This window comes from Triplophysa rosa, linkage group LG10 (assembly GCF_024868665.1).
Source record: "Triplophysa rosa linkage group LG10, Trosa_1v2, whole genome shotgun sequence".
NCBI lineage: Eukaryota > Metazoa > Chordata > Actinopteri > Cypriniformes > Nemacheilidae > Triplophysa > Triplophysa rosa.
Window position 1 is genome coordinate 15,108,954 of NC_079899.1, and position 21,629 is coordinate 15,130,582.

The 21,629-nt window shown below is 39.0% G+C and overlaps 1 protein-coding gene across 2 annotated transcripts in view; it reads right to left on the reverse strand.

The window, feature by feature from the left end:
- Window positions 1-21,629, reverse strand: part of mdga2a (MAM domain containing glycosylphosphatidylinositol anchor 2a) — a 151,107-nt gene that overhangs the window by 40,478 nt on the left and 89,000 nt on the right. For both annotated transcript variants that reach the window (XM_057343597.1, XM_057343595.1), the window contains 3 exons: window positions 21,248-21,541; window positions 5,983-6,252; window positions 392-540 (listed from right to left, as the gene is read on the reverse strand). In XM_057343597.1, coding sequence (XP_057199580.1) covers window positions 392-540; window positions 5,983-6,252; window positions 21,248-21,541 — 713 coding nt within the window. The remainder of the gene's footprint in view (window positions 1-391; window positions 541-5,982; window positions 6,253-21,247; window positions 21,542-21,629) is intronic.

Below are 21,629 nucleotides of genomic sequence, written 5' to 3' on the forward strand. Positions count from 1 at the left end.
CACCAAACAAATATATACTGTATATTATATAAACACAAACATTTATTATGGAATCGATTCGATGAATCGACGAAATGAATGCGATTAATCGATTTGACAGCACTCATATAAATCCTACTTGACTAACAACTCTTTATATTATGAGATATGTGTATTTATTGTCCGTTTACTGTAGTATATTCCTAAAGTTTGTTATCCACCTGCACTGTGATTTACTTTTCGATGTGTAAAATTGTTAGCAACCCAGACTTTCACTTTATTTAAAACATTTACTAAAAGAGTATTTACAAAATGCCACTGTTAAAAGTCATAGAGGAAAAATGTTCAAGAACTTCTTTTTAGGTAACTACCTGACACCGCAACCTTTTAATAAGCGACCAGCCTGACTCACCTGTTTGATACCAAGTCGATAGGCCATGATACGGTCGACCGCACCGGGATTCATTTGAGTCCACTGGAGTTTGAAGCCATAGACGCGAGGTTTGTTCTGCCACAGAGCGCTGTAGGTGTCATAGTAGAACTCGGGCACGTAGGCTTTTCCTGAAACAACAACAAACCCACACCGACATTTATTACTCTGAATTCGGAATCAAAATTCATAGCCACAAAACAAGGGCAAATCCAAGATTATTTGTTTAATGATTTGTTTTGTCCTGTCTGATATTCTGATACAGTTTTATAATTCAAAACAAACCATTTCAGTCAGATGTGAAGATTTCCATGGCTTGTGTTGGATTTAGGAGCGTGCTATAAATTCCTCATTCCTCCTTTGCTGGGAGGTGGATTTTTCATCAGAAATATTCTTGGGAGAATTCGCAAAGAACAAAATGTGCCGGCTGACAGCGCTGTTTGTTATTTGCACATGCTGTCTTCGTTGTCTTAGCATCCGATTCACCATAGGAATTATGCAAATCGGGTAACAGCGCAAACATGCACAAAAAAATCTGTGCCGAACTCAATTTGCACAGCGCAATTCCCCATCTGGCAGGCAGTTCTGAGTGCAATGGTTGTGGAAGATGCAGCAGATTGCCACGATCTGCCATACTTAGTTGGGACTGTACAGCATCACTCCACCGCTAGAAACCTGAATCAGCTCTTTAAAATGCCAAAATAACACAGTCTATGCTGCGCCTCTGGATACAGGCCTGGATATAATGTTCTTCTCCATCATTTGGTTTGAGATGATGAATAACCGCTGTCAAGATTAACGAAAACACACAAAGACTCCTTTTAAAGAAAATTCTGCTTTTTGGGCAGTGCTCTGACATATCACACAGAAGCGCCACAGGTAACCCGTGTTTAAGGTCGTTTGCACTATATGTACGTGTGCACTATATGTACACCGTAAACTAAATTGTGTTTAGTGAAGTTGTCCTTCCAACACTAGATTTAAAGATTCCCAGACAAGGTCTGTCAGATAAATCATTTGAAAGGTTTGAAATAAAAGGATTCGTTTTTACATTCATTTTCTATATTCAAGCAAAAAGCATGTTTGATCTCAGTGGAACTAAATCCCAGCTTAGCAAATATACTTGATTATTATATTTGATTCCTCTAAAATTCATGGAAAACTGTCTCAATGCTACTACGCTGTATACGGTTAGAAATCATGAATTAATAGTCTGCTGTTTACACCGGGAGGTCAAGCGGCTGGTGCACTGAAGCAATGCTAGTGGATTTTCTAGATGTGATTAGAATGCTTTGCATGTAAAAAATGGGTGAAAGAACATTCTCAGTGGTTCAAAGAGACAGAAACACAAAGCAAAGCCATTAGGAGATCTCATCTCTCTATCGAAAATTTTTTTTTTTTTCGCAGAATTAAAGTATAAATGAACACATGCTTTAAATGTAAGCTCATTAACTACAAAGATCAACTTTATCACAGAGAAGAACATGGACAAAAATGTATCCGATTTCATTCAGGAGCCCTGTTCTCGACTTGGTTGGTTGGAATGTCTTTGAGAGTTTATACTCTGAAGAACGAGGTGGTCGGGAAAATTTGCTGATCCTGCAGGTCAGGGATAAGGACTGTGGACGGCGTTTATTTTATCCTCAGCTTATTAAGAGGGAAAAAATCTACAGCCAATGCTAATGGGCCCATCGAGTTTACTCTGCTTAAGGCTTAGGGATAAATTTGACTCCTCTGGGAATCAATGCTTGAGTGAAGGTGGAGAGAAAAAGCAGGAGCATCATAAACACATCACTTTTAAATCAGCCTAAGATGGAGAGAGACAGTACTGCATGAATCAGCTGTCACTTGGCAAATGAAACCAAGAAGCGCCTACATTTGAAACAGCCAAGACTTCTTAGAGCGACTTCCCTGCAGTCTAGAAATGAGATGTAGACATCCTTTTAAACACAAACCTTTGATCCGGTAGACTCGGTATGCTCGTCTCAAAAACACTAATCCGTAATATGTGTGAGATTGTACGCGTACTGTATGTTTGTATGTGCGGGAAGATCAAAATGTCTAAGACTACTCAAAAATAGAGAATATTTTCATTGAAACCTGAAAATAAGTTAATAAAACAAAAAAGTTATGACGTGAAAAATAAATATTTAAGCTACTGCAGTATTTCTAGGTCAATAATCAATTGCAAGCACATTTATGAAAATTGTTAACTTTATACAAAAGGTCAGCTTTTCTTTCTTAAATTGAAGCACATATTATGATGCTCTGTGGAACATTCTCAAAGCATGCAGGGATATCTTCCTTTATACAACAGTTCTTTCTGGTTCTCGAATCTGATTGGCTGAGAGCCATGCGATATTCCACCAGGATCACCACGGGAACTGACTGTTGAACCGCTTCACTGACTGTTTGTATCACTCCGCCACTAAACTAACTCATACTATGCTGTCCTTGCAACTGCGTCACTCTGAAGAAGTTAGACAGCTAGCTAACAAGCAAACAAACACACACACACACACACACGCACGCACGCACGCACGCACGCACGCACGCACGCACGCACGCACGCACGCACGCACGCACGCACGCACGCACGCACGCACACACACACACACACACACACACAAAGCAGTTTTTCCTTTCCAGAATGTTTACTTCTGTGATGCTTTCTCATCTTTTTTGTAAAACAGGCATACAATAAACATTCTGTCATGAATTCCCTCCACCCCATGTTCCAAACCTGTATACATGTCTTTGTTCAGAAAAATGTTAGCAACTAACATTTTTGTGACATCATTGACTACCATCTTCATTTATTTTAACAATTGTCTCATTTGCTTCTATTGTAATTTTTCTCAAGTAATTTTAGGAGAAACATCTGAGGCTGAGAAGTTGATAGTTCAATAAAACGCAACTAAGAACTCTCTGAATAGTTCAATAAAACACAACTAAGAACTCTCTGAAGCTTCAAAAGAGCAATAACATTTCCTTTGGGACGGATTACCAGGTTCACAACAAACTGGTAAATCAGGCACGATGTCATTAAAGAAAATATCATATTTTGAATTTCAACAACTTTAACTTGGTATTCAAATTGTTATGCTTATAATATAACTTGTTATAAAAAATAAATGCAGTAGACAAGCATTTTTTTTACTACTTGTCTATAAAAACCAAACACGACGACAAATATAGTGAATTCCTGTCTCGAACACAAAACAGTTACCTAATGCATTCTCTCAACTCTGAACTTTCTCCTCCTTTGTTAACCGGCAACCTCACTCCATTTTCATTCCTCAGTCCTGTTTACATCTGAAATGAATTCTGCGACAAAGGAAACTCCAGCATTTTATCTTCTAATGCATTTATCTTTTGTGCATTGCTGTGACAAAGTGAAATGTCAATTTGATGCATCGGCCATTTGTTCAGGCGCCACACAAAACCCGGCGGCCGTGTGACGTTCGTCTGTCATTCTGCGGCTTTGCCTTTGTATCCCTTGATTTTGTCAAATCTGCTTTCATGGTACGACATTCCACAAGCTTAACCTCCAATAAAATGGACTCATCGTGGGATTTACTTGCTTGCATCATAAAAACCCATATGATGACAACGATAAATGAGACCTTCAAGCTAGGCGCAGGGGTGGAGGCACATTCCTGCATCACAGCGAGCAGAGGCTCATCGCAGATGCATGGTTTGTGCAAAATAATGGCCTTCAGCATGTCCTACAGAAGTGTATGGGGGAGAAAGAGAACGAGAGAGAGCGTGAGATACAAGGAGAGTGGATATGAGTGAAATAATCCTCTTTTATGCCTACTGAACAGAGAAGGAAATTGTCAATGCAAATTAAATGATTAAGAGCGAACATCCCCAAGAATAACCTATGCATCAGAAAGCAGGTATCTCATCTCTCCCACATCCTCCTCTGGTCCAGAATGCCTCATCAACCAGCTGGGATTTCAGCCATGAATATTCAACAGCGGGGAGGGCGGAATCACAAGCTAGCAGTTCCCATTTCTAAACACGAATGTCTTGTGCAGTAGCAGGCATGAGATCGGCCTGCTTATGTGATGGCACCGAATCAAAGAGAAATTGCTTAGCGGCCTGAACCGAACGTTCCAGGTGACATGGTGGACTGGATTTATCGGTGCCAAAACAGACACCCGGCGTATCCCAGATATGGTGTTTCTTCGAATCTCAGAGGAAAGGCGTTTGTGGCTTGTGAATCATTAGTGAAAGCTTTCCGTAATGCAAAATATGTATTTTCTCTTGTTAAGTGGTTCTCCTGGTTAAGAGCTTGTTGTTGTTGAGATGTGCATTTCATCAAAGTATGCATAAGGAATATTTCAATGGCAAAAACGAAGATCTGCTTAATAGGCAATAAATCAAATAAATATTATTTCACTTCAGCAGTATTTCTATCATTAAATGTGATCTTTGAAAACGAATCTCTTGTGTCCCAGTTGTTTATTAGGATTGGCTTTGAATATGTCATGGTACAAATGTATTGCACAGTAGACCAGTAGTTCTCAATTGGTTTTGCTTCAACACCACGATGGGCATCAAAATACCAAAATTATGCAATTTCTTTCAATTGTAGAACGCAAAAGATATTCTGAAGAATGTTGGTAACCAAAAAACGGCAATACCCATTGACTTGCATTGCTTTGTGTCCATACAATAGAAGCGAATGTGTACTGCTGTTGTTCGGTTACCTACATTCTTCAAAATATGTAAAATGTTGAGTAAATGATGACAGAATTTTCATTTTTGGGTGAATTATCGGTTTAATTTAACTAGCTTTAACCAAATGGACATATCAATTTGAAAAGTAGGTTGTTAGATTGGAAGCACAGCCTTTGATGTCAACAACAAAAGGGACAGGGGACACATTTTCTCCTTCCTTAAAAAGTTGCTAAGATAATTTATTTTGCTCTCCTCCTACAGGCACTTTCATCCAAAGCTGCTTTATTTTGGGGGGGGATATCCAGCATATTGGCATCAGGTCTCTGATCCTTGCTCCACAAAAACATGTATATACACTACCGGTCAAAAGTTTAGGATCACTCTTTATTCATATTTTCCCACAGTTTTGAATAATATTAAACCCATCAAAACCATGAAATAACAAATGCAGCTGTGGGAATTATGTTGTGACTAAAAGCATCCAAAATAAATAAACTCTATGTTATATTTTAGCATCTTTAAAGTAGCCACCTTTTGACTAGAATCGTACGCTTCACATTTTATCATCCAGTTTCTTGAGGTCTCAATCTGGGAAGCTTCTTATACGGTACTGAAGGAATTTTAATCTATGATGGACTCTTATTGACTGCATTTTATTTCAATTTAGTCCAAATAATTCATTTAAAAATTTTTCTAATAAAATTAATTAATATGTTGGCCCAATTTCATTATGATTAAGTGATTTCAAACACTGAAACACACACTTTCCGATTAATAGATTTTTAAGATCATGAGACATTCTTTTTTCAAGTGATCCTAAAGTTTTGACCAGTAGTGTATGTTTCTACAATGAGATCGGTGAGATCAGTTTTCACTTGTCTTACCTGTGACAAGAAAAGTACACCGGCCAGCTCCTGCTTCATTGGTGATGTCACAGGTGTATGCGCCGTAGCCCTCTCGGTTGAGCGCCCTCACGTTATATTCCGTCTCGTCCCGGGTGTCCAACTGGCCCATCGTTAGCAGTCGAGTGCCCAACTTCCATTCATACTTTAGCACCCTCGAGGGGTGGGCACGTAAGACCCTGCAGCTCAGCGAGAACGGGCGACCCAGACCCTGTCTAATCTCTGTATACGCTGGCTCCACAGCAGGGGGATCTGAAAAAAGCAAAGAATGCATATTCTTATCAGAAAGCCTGGTTTAACAATGCCATCTATTCAGTCGATAAACCAATACGCTGAAGAACCCGACGCTCTGAGAAAAACGGCAGCTTTTTACATATTTGTGAACTTATTGGACTGAAAATGTGATACAACTGTGCTAAAATAAACAGTCTTGAACGTTTTTGCTAAATCGATTTCTTTGAAATCGTGCTGTCTGTGATTGACAGCAAATGCGAGAGACAATTGGAAAAAAGCGAAAACAGTCATTTTTTGTGCCGTTCGACAAAATTTTAAAGATGTGCCACGGCTGCTATAGAGAGACGTTGTGAAGCAGCAAGAGAAGAAATAACTGCTGACTCACGGCGCTCATAAGAGGGTGTCCTGTCATGAATCTGTGATTCATGGTGTTTCGAGCCAATGCTCGCACATGCACCATGATGCACACCAACAGAGCACAGCCTCAGGAGAACATCATCAAATAAAATGTGTTGTCCTCAGAAGGACGGTGGCATCTGCACAGCGTCTGCAGTTTTTCTGTCTGATTTGGTGAATCTTTGAGGCTGGTGCACAGCATTTCTATTGAAATCCACTGAGAGTCATGAGCGCTTAAAGGAAAAAGCTTAATGCACAAAATTCACACAGTTGCTTGACACACACACATTCTGTCTTTCGTTTTTTACTTTACAATCAGCCACTGTGGACTACTGCTCCCCTCTACAAATACCTGTGAGCCATAATACAGAGCTGTAATTGGAACATTTATAATGTATTGTCAATCATGTAACACCTTCCCGTAACACGGGGATGTAGGAATGATTTACTGGATCAATCTGAAGGGACTAGATGTAGATTTCCTTCACTTACTGTATGTAATACTTGCACGTATGCTTACTGTAGTTGTTATACAATTTAAAACATAATATAAATAAAGAATATCTGATCGCGCAATTATTGACCAATCAGAATCAAGAATTTGAGAAAGCTGTCAAAGGCATGGGTATTAAAGTCCGGGTAAAGAGAATTCTGAGAATTGTTTCAAACACATTATAGATGTTAGAAATGTATTACTGAAACACATTACAAAGACTCAGAAGTATGTAGTACTGAATTGTGGAGTTGAACAGTTTTTCACCTATTCTCTGTTCAGGATTTTTTGGGCGGGGCTAAAACGGGGGATCGATGATGCAATGGACTGTCCGAGCATGCATGGGCCCTCCCTATCACTAGAGCGCCTGGCATCAGGTGTCTGCTCAATCACGAGCTCAGGGTTGTAAGCACTCATGCACACGCCCAACTAAACAAATCTCACGCCATGGATGGAGGAGAAAAACGCGAATGGAAGGAGGATCACTGCGCATTGACTCGCGCGTGTTTGAATTCAAATCCTCCAAAAAAACCTATTCACATAATTCACTGGGGACTCGACGTTGGTTGAGTGACGCGAGTGGGCGTGGCTTTAGCGGAAACAGCGGACACACCCCCAGCGTTTGAGAGCAGATCCAAGATTTTGATAACTTCTTTTATTTACTTGGATGTTTTTTTCACAAACACATAACATGAGCCTTCTCACTGTTCCCTCTCCCTTTATACTAATGCACTTGTGACTAGGGTTGTCACGGTACCATAAACATGTCTTACGATACTATACCAGCTGAAGTATCTCGATACCAAGTAGTATCACGATGCTGTGCCATATAATTCAAATCTATACAAAAAACACAGATTTAGATTAAACATTTTGTATTTACTATAGTAAACTGTATTATACTTTGCACTAGAATATGTTGTTGTATTAACTGTAGTAATTGGATAAATTGTAGCAAATACATTTACATTTAGTCATTTGTAAATACTATAAATACTGTAGTATACTTAAATATTTACTATGATAAGACTCAAAAACACTAGTATCTATGAGTTTTAGTAGTTTACTGTAGTAAATACTAAAGTACACTAGATCATTTTTCACGTAGGAACTAATTCAAATGTTGGACAAATTTAATTGATACAGCAGTTTTTATAAAGGGAAATATTAGGCTTACTTTAAATGCAGAACTAAAACGGCCAGTAGGTGGCGTCAATTTCCACTGAATTAGTGAATCATTTAACCAACTCGTTCAAATCGCCAATTTGAATCATTCTCTCGTCCAAGTCATTCAAAACACACATTCATTTAGGGGATAAACACCGCAAAAAGGCAGATGTAAGTGTTCAAATGAATATTAATGCGCATATGCAACATTACCTACGATACTACCGTTTCAAAAATAGAGAGGCATCGCGGGTATTTTGAAGCTTTAGCATCGCGATGCTACCGTAGCACCGGTACACCGTGCAACCCTACTTGTGACAACTAAAGAAAAAGAGATGACAAACAGTTTCCATTGTTTATTTTCTGTCTGATAGTTAACTGCTAGTTGTATAACTAACAAAGTTAGCTAGCATACCCTATGCGTTCAAAAATTAACGCTACGTGAAAAACAACCTAACTTGTTGTTACCCAGTTTTTGATTAGGTGGGCGTATGTGAGATAGTTTTTGACATAGCCAAATCATCACCAACAAAAGACAGTCGTTTTTTATCTTATGTGTTATGAAGTGAAACGCGTGCATTTTTTATGTTTGTTTCTGTTCAGTCCGCTTGTTTTATTGTGTTTGACTACAGCTGTCGTCAGTGTTTTGTCTGGCAATGTCAGCAGGTATGTGTTAAAATATCAAATTGGAGACTGTATTCTGTCGATTGTGGCACTCGACAGCACAACAAAATTATAATTTAAACTCCTCATGTAGCCGAATCTGTGCTGGTTTGTATTGGCCGCCTCCAGTTTTCCTTTTGTTTTGCCATCAGCTAATGCCGTGACGTAAGCGTGACGTCAGCATAAAAGGGGTCTATAAATTAATATTAATATAATTAAATATAAAACAAACTGTAATGTTATAACCATACACAGACCAGAAGTTAACTTCGGGCCGTGCACGTGCGTCTGATGAAACTGTCTATACAGTATATTACATGGCAATATATTAAATCATTTCATTTATATTTAAAATTATATAGAATAATACGTTGCCAATATTACAATATATTGAATAATACATAGAAAATTGCTGTTTTTCATATTGAAAAATGTAACCACTTGGTTCCAACATATAGATATTATTTCATATATACTGCATTATATTTTCCACTATATTCCCATATATTACAGTTTTTTGTAAGGGAGTGTGCAGTGGACCACTCCAAAAATGTCCAGTAAGTACATTTTTCAGGACACAGAAAAAAACCTGCTATTTTCAACCAAAGCCTTCTGAAAAAGGGGCCCGTTGACTTTTTGTTTCCCCCACTCCAAATGACACCACGTAGAGCCTGCACACTCTTAGTGGATTACATTCCGTGCAATACAATATCTTTTACAGCTGAGGTCAACAGTTCACCCTCCCCACGACTTTATTCAGGCAATGATGCGAGCCCGGGCCCACCGCATTTTGTCATTCTGAATTTCATGGCTGAGTTTCCCAAACTGAACCAATTCCGGCTGACATGTTGCCGATGGATGAGGGCTTGATGGACTAGTCGTGGAGGTTATCGCACACTTGCGCTGTTAGACAGGTGACGGTCGGCAACAGTGTGTATTCGCAAAAACGATTTCTCAGCAATATGGGGAGAACAGAAAAAGACGTTTGCTTAAACGGAATCGATTGTGTATGCAAGGTAAGGGAAAAATGCAAACAACTCGCAGAAAGATTGCAACGGGAAGGACCAGAAGTCCGACGCAGGTAATAAATGTACTGTACACTGCAACGTATTGTATCCCCCTGAATGCGTACACATTTTAATAACAGTTGTGTATCATATTGACTGTGCTGAGATGATGTTATTGTATAGAGTTTTAAGAATATATTGCTTCATTTCTATGATGTCAAATGGCAAAAGAACAAATGCATCAATGACAGAATGATCTAACTGAACGGAGGCGGTAATTTCTTAGACTTGCTTTCCTTCTGAGCGCTTGCAAAATAAGAAATACAGTGTAGTTTAAATGACTGCTTGGCATAATGGCTTTGAAAATTCCTAGGGGACTTACTGTTAAAATCTCAGTTGAGTCATTCTGTCTTCCCATCATTATTAAGGGTCTTAACTGCATGCAGAAGATGGCACTTTTACAGACAAGATGTTATGATTGTTTGGCTGCACACAATCATTTCCTTATGACCTACGGGGGAAAATGTTGTGCGACATGCAATTACACGACATAACATGATGACACGTGCACAAGAATGTTAAAACCTATTATTAACAAGTCCCATGAGGATGGTCTTCTGTGTGTGTTCAATATTAACAAAAGCAATAATGCTGTATTTTTGTATATTTTCTTCTCGAACTAAAAGCTAGGCTTGAAGCATGAATGGTGATAGTACTTTGAATCGCAGGACTTTTTCTTTCTTTGCATGAGCATATATTCTCTATTTCATAAATGAGTACTGTTGGGAATAAATTAGCTCTCTGCTAATTAGGCTGGCAGCCAGCTTTGAATGCCATGCTAAGTGAACATGGAGCACGGAACACTGGTGTCATCCGAGTACAGGAATATTCCTCTATTCTCCAGCACTTATCCCAGTTTCACACCACTAATCAAGAAGCCAACTTTATCCCCTCATGATGAGGATCCGCACTGCTCTTATATTCCGCATCGAGATCCTTATTTGCATATGTGCCGCCCAGTACTTTGTCGCGTTGAGTAAGTATCTGGCTTCAGAAAGATTCTGTTCTCAAACAGCAGTTCGACTCAGAACTTGTCCGAGTTACATTTACTGTACATATGCCTCTCAGTTATGAAAAGTTGCAGCTGGGGTTGTCGCCATCAGGAAATTTTAGCTGATGATACATTGGCATAGAAAGACTTGCCATTTAATGAGTATGTACAGTATCAATACACAGATGCACACACATGTACACAATGTTGGAATTTCATTAATATTTTTTATTAAATAATAATTATATATATTTTTTAATCGATTATCAACATAACAAAAGATTTATATTACATCACATTAATATTTGAAATTTAACCTTATACAATTTTTATATTATATTATACATTATATAATTATATATATATAGATTATACATTTTTAATATTATATTATAAATTACACGATTCAATCTTACATTTTTATTTTCATTTCTGTCATTTAGTATTGAGAAAGAACATCTAATATAAGAATAGCTTTAGACTGATTTAGACTGGCGAAACAGAAAGAGTGATACCTGAAATAATGTAAAATAAGTATGTTTATATATGTATATATATATATATATTATATCAGAAAATGTAAATCGATTTAACAAACTGTAAGTATTATCATATTGCATACAAAATATTGCACGTAAATTAGCAAGTCATTGCATTTTTCTTCAATATTGTGTCCCTAATAAGCAGGTCATTACACTACATATTCTGTGATATTAACTTTATATGCGCCTTAGGCCCACAATATTTTCCATTACATTTGAAAAATGAAACCGGAGCTCTTTGTGTTTAAAGGAAACGTTTGTGTTACCTCAGGAAACGTGCTGACTTTGTGTTTGTTTGGGGCATTCACACAAAGCATTAAACGTAATGTATTCTTGTATCATTTCTACATTTGATTAAAACTCCCTTATTTGAATGACAATGCTGCATTTGAATTTTAAAACGCACACAGTCTCAGTTATCTCATACAAATGCATTATGATCAGATAATTGCGATCGGCGGTTATGTAACGGTGACAGGCCTTGCTGCAGTGAATGAAACTGTAATATGGAGAAGACGTCTACTCTCTCATCAGAAATGCAGAAAAGTTTCTTCATCTACCCTGCAGCCCCGACTGAGAACAGAGGAGATGGTGCTTTGCTACTGTTGGGCTTTAACTGCAATTATCCCTTCATTAAAATATATTAGATCATTAATAATCAGTCAGCCTTGCCACATTTAGATGCAATTAAAACTTACTTCGGTCCAAGGTGTTAAGAGTCTAAGGTGCACGGCAGTCATATTCATCACGTCTGCTCGACGAACATGACCGCAAGAGAATCCATCATCAAAGAATAATCTCATGGCAGAATGAACAATTCAACCACATCCACTCCATTCTACAAATAGAAGCCCTTGCACATTCGCGAGCCAGGCATTTTACACTACGCAGTGCGAGTTTTAGTGTTAAAGAAAATGTCACATCCTAATGAGAGAGGATCGGCTGTCACTGAACACTGCTCCTGTGAAATAACAATATAAGCTCAAATGACTCTTTCTTCCTCTCTCTCTCACTCTGTTTTGTCGCCACCCTTCTTTTTTTGTCTAACCTCACTTCAAAGGCATGCAAGAAATGACAAGAGTGCCAATTGACCTTTACAGACTACATTTGTGCAAAAAACGTATCTGTTGAGGTTCAGATTTTCCCCTCAGCCATCGGATTTGTGGCAATCACTGGCTGACTCGGAGCCGGTCTGAATGAAGCATGCGTGCTTAATTGTGAATGGGTAGTTTTTGCTGGTACATGCCAGGAAAACGAATTCAATTAACCCCTTAACTGGTGAAGGTTGCAGACGCTGTTTAGTAGACGGGGTGACCGTTTGGACACTAGACAAGTGACAGGAGATAATTGGGTTCAAGTGCATTCAAAACGCTGCTGTTACTTGGCCAAGACAGTAGAGATTTGCTTTTGTCAAACACCACACCTCTGCTTATTCTTTGCCTCCATTCTAAAATTATAGTTATTTTGGGTCGAACACTGAATTGCGTATAATTGCATCAGGCACACAGAAATTGTACAAAAAGTATTACAACACACCCTGATAGTGGAAAGAGCATGGTAGCACATGGGCATTGCGGGCAAATCCTGTCAATTTTTATTTAATCGACACAAGTTGGGTTTCATGTCAACTTTGGATTGTTGCATTAAAAACGTATGGAAACACTGGAAAAATTCAAAACAAAATTTCCAAAATGTGCAATCTAGATTGGGTTGGATTAGTATTTATTAAGTAAAACAGCATCATGATGAAAAAAAATCTAGATTTGTCTCAAAAAGATCCACAGTTGTTGCCACCTCAATTTCCTTTACTATTCTGCACCAATTTCCCCAAAATGATGAAAAAAGATTTGTCCTTTTTGAAAACGGCTGTGTTAGAAAAGCGATTTTAGGACAATCATATTTAGTTGAATCGACTTGAATGAGAACAGAGCTATACACATCAAAGTGGCGAAATCTGAAAATATAAGGGAGGAAACATCTGCAACCCATTGCTCTAAAGCACGTGCGCTAAATGCTACGCTAAAGTTTCTGAAAATATGGACATTTTGATTCATAATGCTGTTTTCTGACCTCTGAGCCAGACTCTTTCCAATGCTTTATTTGTGTCCATCAACAGTGTTCACAAATCTTTGCTATTACACAATAGAGATCAAGCATTGGGTTTCCATATTGCGTCGACAATCTAACTTTGATACCCAAAAATGAAAATTCCAAATCTGTATAAATATCTTTGTTCTGATAAACACAAAGACAGATATTTGGAAGAATGCTTGTGACCAAACAGTTGGACACCATTGACTACCACTGTTGAACTGTTCCTTTAACATCTTATTTTCAACATTTATAAAAATGTCACCTTTAACCCAGAGCCAGCAATAGTCCAGATGAGCCGAGCAGATTTAACCTGCAAACCCAAGGCATTGTGTGAAGCTGTTGCTCTTCATGTGTCCGCAGGCGCTTCATTTTCAACCAAGCGCTCCATCAAAGCAGAGGCGAAGGTTTAACGTCAGCGGCAGACTGCCTGAGCTCTAGAGCGAGCGCTGTGGTTTTTGAGGAGCAATTAAACTGAATGCTAACAGAGGGTTGAGAGCTGTGTATGCCGAGAGGTTGATGTTGGGGTCGTCGTGGTTACCATCAGAGCCATAAGCAGAGAATTCTATCGAAATCACACTCATCCTTCTTGATGAAAGGATAATGCAAGTGCATATTGCAGATTTATGACTGGATGAATGACTTGATTAAAGAATTATAATTCATAGAAGCACATTCTTGTAAAAGTCATGTGACATATAACGGAGTTATAGAGTAAAATTGATTCTCTCATGTTAATGGGTCAATGTGTAAGGTCCTATAAAAAGGTATAAATGACTGATTTGAACCCACGTCTCATTGCCAATAAAAATGACTGAATAGGTTACAACATAATTTTTTTATTATGCAAGATGGCTTTTTCTTGACTGTCATATTGGAGAAATAGGTGAAATTCATGTCTACTGCATGCCTGACAAATGAAATTTTGCATCTACAGTACCCTGACTAACATTTAGTCACTATTGCCAACAATAAAATTGGACAATAATGATTTACATTTATTATATTACTAATGCAGTATATGTCAAAAATTTTGGAATAAATATGTGTTTCCACTTCAAATACAGACATAATATTTAACTTTTATTGAAGTATTTTTTTACATTCTGTAGGTGTATGGAAGTTAAAGGTTAAACCCGAGTAAATAATAGACCAGATGGACACATACGCTGTCCAGAAATGAGCTTCTACTGCTAAGCCTTTAATTCTGTCCAGAAATGATATTATCCTGATTAAATGCCATGGAAAATAATGGAAAAATCCAAGGGGTAAGTTAGCAGATGGCCTTTAGGCATTAACCTCCTAAATGTTTGTTCTATGAACGATCGGAGAGCGATTGAGGTAAACAGAGTTTCATTTTATTACCAATACAACAAAGTCATGCAGATTTAAAGCGCTTTGACAAAATGAAATCCAGGGCAATCTTTCTGATGGAAAAAACAATCCCCCAATCACCCCACCCCTCTCTCTCTCTCTCTCTCTCTTTTATTACGTTCAAATAAGCAACATTTAGTTCTTTCAATAATATTCACAAATGAGCACAACCCAAGGAAAGTCTTGTCAGATATAACTTACTTAAAGGAACAGTTCACCCAAAAAGGAAAATTCTGTCATCATTTACTCACCCTCGAGTTACTACAAATCTGTATGAATTTCTTTGTTCTGATGAACACAGAGAAAGACATTTGGAATAATGCTTGTAAGCAAACAGTTATTGGCCACCATTGACTACCATAGTTTGCTTTTTGCTTTACATTCTTCAAAATATCTTCTTTTGTGTTTAACAGAAAGTTGAACACAAAGTTCCTCACTATAGAGCAATATTCCCACTATGACAGTCAATGGTGGCCAAGAGCTGTTTGGTTACAAGAATTCTTCCAAATATCCTTCTCTGTTTTCATCAGAACAAAGACATTTATGCAGATTTGGAACAACTTAAGGGTGAATAAATGAAGACAGAATTTTCATCTTTGGTTGAACTGTTCCTTTAACTGGGACACATTTGTTTCCTAATGTAAAAAGGCATACACATAGACATAAACACACTCCAGTCTCCACTTTACCATACTTTCTCTGTCAATATTTTACCTCTCAATTTTTCCCTCCCTTACACACTTTAACCACATTAATTCCAACTTCCTTTATCCCAACTTCTCTTTCTGTCTATTTCCACCCCCGCAGTTGTAGTGCTTGCTGCAGGACTCGTTCAGCTGTCACAGACATAAGCAGATATTATCCACTGGCATACATTAGTGCCTTGGCCTTCTGCAAGTAATGACTGCAGCATTGGGATTACCTCTGGAGCCCCCCCAACCCCCTGCAAAGTCACTACAATCATTCTGTCTGTGGGGAGGTTGGAAACAGCCTTTGAAAGATGACATAAGGTCCAGCGCTAGAGAATGAGTCATCACATACAGTTACCTGTTCTGAGTGGCTAATGCTCATGCTAGGAAATGATGGCTTTACTAAAGAGCCTATATCTGTCATTAAGAATCAGAATCCAGGAGCATCCAGAACACAGAAACAGCAACAACAGTACACAGAGACCATAACACAATAGAATACAGTACACAATGATTTAAATAAGGGCCTATGGGTATAAAAAAATCAAGAAATACAATACAATAAACATAAGATAAAGATATAGAGAGTAAAGCTATGTATGTATGTAAATATGTACAAGTAAAAAATAAGAATAGACTATTGTAGTACAAGGTATGTGCTATATACAGCAGAATGAATGAAATATAATTTACAGAAAAAGTTGTATAAAAATAGATAGTGTATTATCTGGAGGATATAATTAATATTGCACTTAATTATTATTGCACAGAGTTATTAATTGCACGGTGTGTAAAAACATTTAACTGTTCAAGAGGTAGATGGCCTGAGGGAAGAAGCTGTTTTTGTGTCTGGTTGTCTTGGTGCTCAGTGCTCTGAAGCGCCGACCGGACGGCAGCATTGTGAAGAGATGATGGCTTGGATGTGAGAGGTCCAGGGTGATTTTCTGAGCCCTTTTCCTCACTCTGGATGTATACAGTTCTTGGAGGGTGAGCAAGGGAGCACCAATGATCTTCTCAGCAGTCCAAACCGTCCTCTGTAGTCTTCTGATGTCTGACTTTGTGGCTGAGCCAAACCAGACAGTGATGGATGTGCAGAGGACAGACTCTATGACAGCTGAGTAAAACTGTTTTAAAAGAGTTTGTGGTAGGTTGAACTTCTTCAGCTGATGTAAGAAGTACAACCTTTGCTGGGCTTTTTTAGCAATAGAGCCAATGTGATTGTCCCACTTAAGGTTCTGAGAGATGGTGGTGCCCAGGAACCTGAATGACTCCACTGCAGCCACAGTGCTGTTCATGATGGTGAGAGGGGGGAGTGCAGGGGGGTTTCTCCTGAAGTCCACAATCGTCTCCACTGTTTTAAGCGTATTCAGCTCCAAGTTGTTATGACTGCACCAGACAGCCAGCTGCTCAGCCACCTGTCTGTACGCAGACTCATCACCATCCTGAATGAGGCCAATGAGTGTGGTGTCGTCTGCGAACTTCAGAAGTCTGACAGAAGGGTCCTGGGCAGTGCAGTCATTTGTGTACAGGGAGAAGAGCAGTGGGGAGAGAACGCACCCCTGGGGGGCGCCAGTGCTGATTGTGCGGGTACTGGATGTGAGTTTCCACATTCTCACTAACTGCTGCCAGTCTGTCAGAAAGCTGGTGATCCACTGACAGATAGAGCCAGGAACAGATAGCTGGGTTAACTTTGTCTGGAGCAGTGATGGGATGATGGTGTTGAAAGCAGAGCTGAAGTCCACAAACAGGATCCTCACATAGGTCCCTGGTCTATCCAGATGTTTCAGGACAAAATGCAGCCCCATGTTAACTGCATCCTCAACAGACCTGTTTGCTCTGTAGGCAAACTGCAGGGGGTCCAGTAAGGGTTCTGTGATGTCCTTCAGATAAGCCAGTACCAGTCTCTCGAATGACTTCATGACCACAGATGTGAGAGCGACGGGTCTGTAGTCATTCAGTCATTCAGCAGTATAAGCAGCTGAGGGGGGGGTTATATGGCTCCTTTAAGCAATCGTTTATTCAAGGATATACTAGGGATGGGCATTTTTGATCATATTTCATTTCAGACAGGTTTGAAAAATGAGTACTCGATTAATTGGGGGCGGGGCATTAGGGGGGGGGGGGGCGTGTCCCTCATGGTGACAATGAAACGATTTTAATTACAACACTGATACAAAAGTGTATGTTAATAAAATGTATGTAAATAATTAAATCAATACTGTTAGATTATCAATGTTTTTGAAAATACAGTAAATGTTTAAAAGAAATATCAGCGTGAGGTGAGCGTCATCTCTGCCCTGTCACATTTTTCTCTGTCAGTGTCTGAAGGTAAATTCTCTTAGGCTCGTCTCACTTGTCTGTCTGATAGTAGTGGTCTCACCTGACATTTCGTGTCCAAATATACTGGTGCGGAGCAGGGCGAGCGTTTTTAATCGATTCTTATGAACTTGAGTGCACGTTTATGTCGACCTAGGCCCGGCGCCCGCCCAGTCCCCCCCGTGGGTGATCCTGTGCTCCCCATTATTTTTTATTTCAACAAACACAAAATTATCACCTTAAAAATTATGCTGATTATTTGATTAAAAATGCTCAACTTAGAATAATATTTATGTATTCAATATGAATAAGAAATATTTTTAATAGACGTTGAAATATGCACTTATTGAAATATGCACGTATTACCGTTTCTGCTGCAACACATCCGCTGCTGAAATCCCCCTCCCTTCCACCGCTGCCACTTGTTGATTGGTTGTTCACAATTATTGAGCTTGTTAAGCGCGAGAGTAAGAAGAGAAACATGTATGCGTGCTTATTTCTTCACGAATTTTTGTTGTTTTAAACAGTCATAGACATGGACATACGGAATTGGTTAAAAAGACCACAATCTAAAGTTACGGATGGTGAATCGCTTGACAAGGATGTGTCCAGAAGCAAGGAAGTTGGCGGTGCTAAAGTTATTGATGAATCGCTTGACAAGGATATGTCCAGCAGCGAGGAAGGTGGCGGTGGCTGCCATGATGTTCCTGTTAGTGGCTTGACATGCTCGGAATCATCACCCTCAACGAGAACAGCACCTGCTTGCGTCGAAAAGGAAGCTCCAGATGACCTTGGCTCAGACACACCATGGCAGGTTATTTTAGCAAAATATCCAATGACATTATTTTCTGGAAAGAAGAGGTCATTTTCGAGCAACTGGTTTAATGATAGAAATTGGTTGGAGTACTCTGTGAAAGCCGATGCTGTGTTTTGCTTCGCCTATAGAAAATTTCGAACAGGCACGGTCTCCGATCCAACTTTTCGGGACTGGAAACACGCATTAGGAACAGAAAAGGGACTGGAGAAACATGCAAGGGCAAAAGATCACATCGCATGTACGGCGCTGTGGATGGACAAGGAGCACAGAGTGGCGAAAGGTCGGGAAATATCTACGCTTTTAAACTCTGATCAACTTCAACGAAATCGCTATTACCTCTTAAGCATAACTGACATGATCGAATATCTGTGTGCAAATCAGCTACAGACATACAACAAGGACGTAAAACACTATAAACCTATACACAACTAACCTACTGACAGATTTTGACTATAAATATACTATATATAAATGTTAACCTATACATACTGTAGACTAACAAATTCAAACTATGCGAATGCTTCACATAAGTCCAGAAGCACTTCCTGTTTTCGTATTTTAACACTACACAAATGTTACAACAAAATACAACCAACAGAACATTTAAGAGTAATACAAATGTTACATGAAGTTCTTTAAGTCTTTTATAGCCCCCCAAAAAACTGAAACAGGAAGTCCTTCTGGACTAGTGATGTTTATGTCTTGCAAAATGGTCTATACTTTAAGTTAATTCTTGCGTTTCAGGTTAAGGCAAGGAAACATTTTTAAACACCGATTTTTATGCACTTGCTCAATTTTTGATCATTTTAACCAAAAAAATTACAGGTTGTAGTTTTAAACTGACAGAAGAAAGAGAAAATGACTTTCCCTTTGAGACTATAATGTTAAACTTGAGCTGTGAATTATAATACCATAACTCAAAAAAGCAGAAGTTTGTTGCCAAGTATTTTGTTCACCGAGAATATGATTTAATTTCAAGAAGCATCCCTTTTAATTAAAAACAAACAATTACCTCACATATTTGAGAGGGTCTATAGCACTTACTGGTTTGTGTGTTCATTAGTTCTCACTAAACTAGCGCAACATGCAAAGCTCGGGATTATTTGATTCACCTAAATAGGACATAATGATCGCACATGCAGAATTCATAGTTGGCTGTAACAAAACACAAAGCGCAGGGAGAGTGGGCGATTACAAAGAAACAAAACAAAAGCAGTGAATCGTGACTAACAAACAAAATCACTGACTCAGAACACAACAGGAAACACACAGAGGCTATTTCAGACCCAATCTGGCCCTCTAGACAAAAACAGAGTTCCAAGAAATTAAGTTAGTAAAATGCTGACACAAGGTAGTATTGTAAACAGTTATTTAAAATTCATGCCCGAGTGATTTTTTTCAGGATCTATACAGTTTTCGCAATTATTTCTCGAGTGTTTCTTTGAGTGCATTTTTTTTAAAGAAACCTTGTACACTTTATTCTAGCGCAAAACAAACACAATATAAAATACATAGTAAAGTATATAGCAGCTCTTACATTTCTTTCGAACATAAATTCTATGAATTAAGAATGTATGTGGTCCTGACACGAAGTTCAGCACAAAACAAAACAGAAACACGCAGGCTGTTTGTACATAGTGCTCGACCTGGGGGGGTGTACTGTACTGTAACTGATGGAGTAGTTAAGCGATGAATCGACTAAATGTCTTCCACTCCAATGTATAGAACAATACACTTCACAAGGTCACAGTTCAAAAGACTGCATATAAAGAACTGCCTCTGCAAGCCCATGTCTGTCACGGTAAAAGCTGCTAGGTGCATTGTGGGAAATAAGTAACCTCATTGACACATCGCATATCTAAAATGTCTGACGCCTAATTCAAATCTTTTCGGATACTTGTATATCTATGATCCACCTCACACCAAACTTGCATTATTACTGTAATCAGATATTACACACAAGCATCAACAGAAGAGAGGACAATAAAGACACGCGTCCTTTGCCTGACCGTTTTTTCGCCTGCGTATATGAAATCGTTTACACTGACATCTGACCCCCTTACACACCTGTCTGAGTCAAACCGACTCCTCTTAAGCGATTCATTCACGCTATGCAACCATAACATGGAATTCATTACATTGGATTAACCTCTGTACATGTGTTAATTGAATCTGGGGGTCTAAATGAGACAGTGAAAAGATCGGCATTGTACAACGCTCGCCAAGGTTGTCTGTAATTACAATTAATGATGTCCCCATACTTTTTCCATTTATTTCTCGAGAAAATTAGCGGTTTGCTTTTCTCTAATCAAATCACGATAAAAACCCTAAGCACAGAATGTTCAAGCCAAGTTTATTAGGTTTAGAACAAATCCACAAGAGCATCAAACACGTTCTGATTACTTACACTGCACTATGAGTTCTACGGTGGCTTCTCTGGGTTTTACGTTGAAACCGTTGTACTGGCTGGTTTGGCAGCGGTAAATGCCGGTCATCTCGCGGGAGACGTTGACGATGCGCAGAACTCCGTCGTAGCTTTCGCTCTGCATGCTGCCGTCCGGCATGGGCGCCTCCTTGTCGGCGCGGGACCAGAGTATGATGGGTTTGGGTTTGCCGGAGACCAGACACTGGAGCTCCACTGTATCTCCCTCCTGAGTAACCAGAGGAGACTTTCCTCGTGGGACGGTCAGGTTGGGCGGGACTAGAGGAGAGAAGATGGAAAGGTCATGGAGATCGCACGACATGTCGTTTAAATTCACATTCAAGGTTTAAACATGAAAGTTAATGTT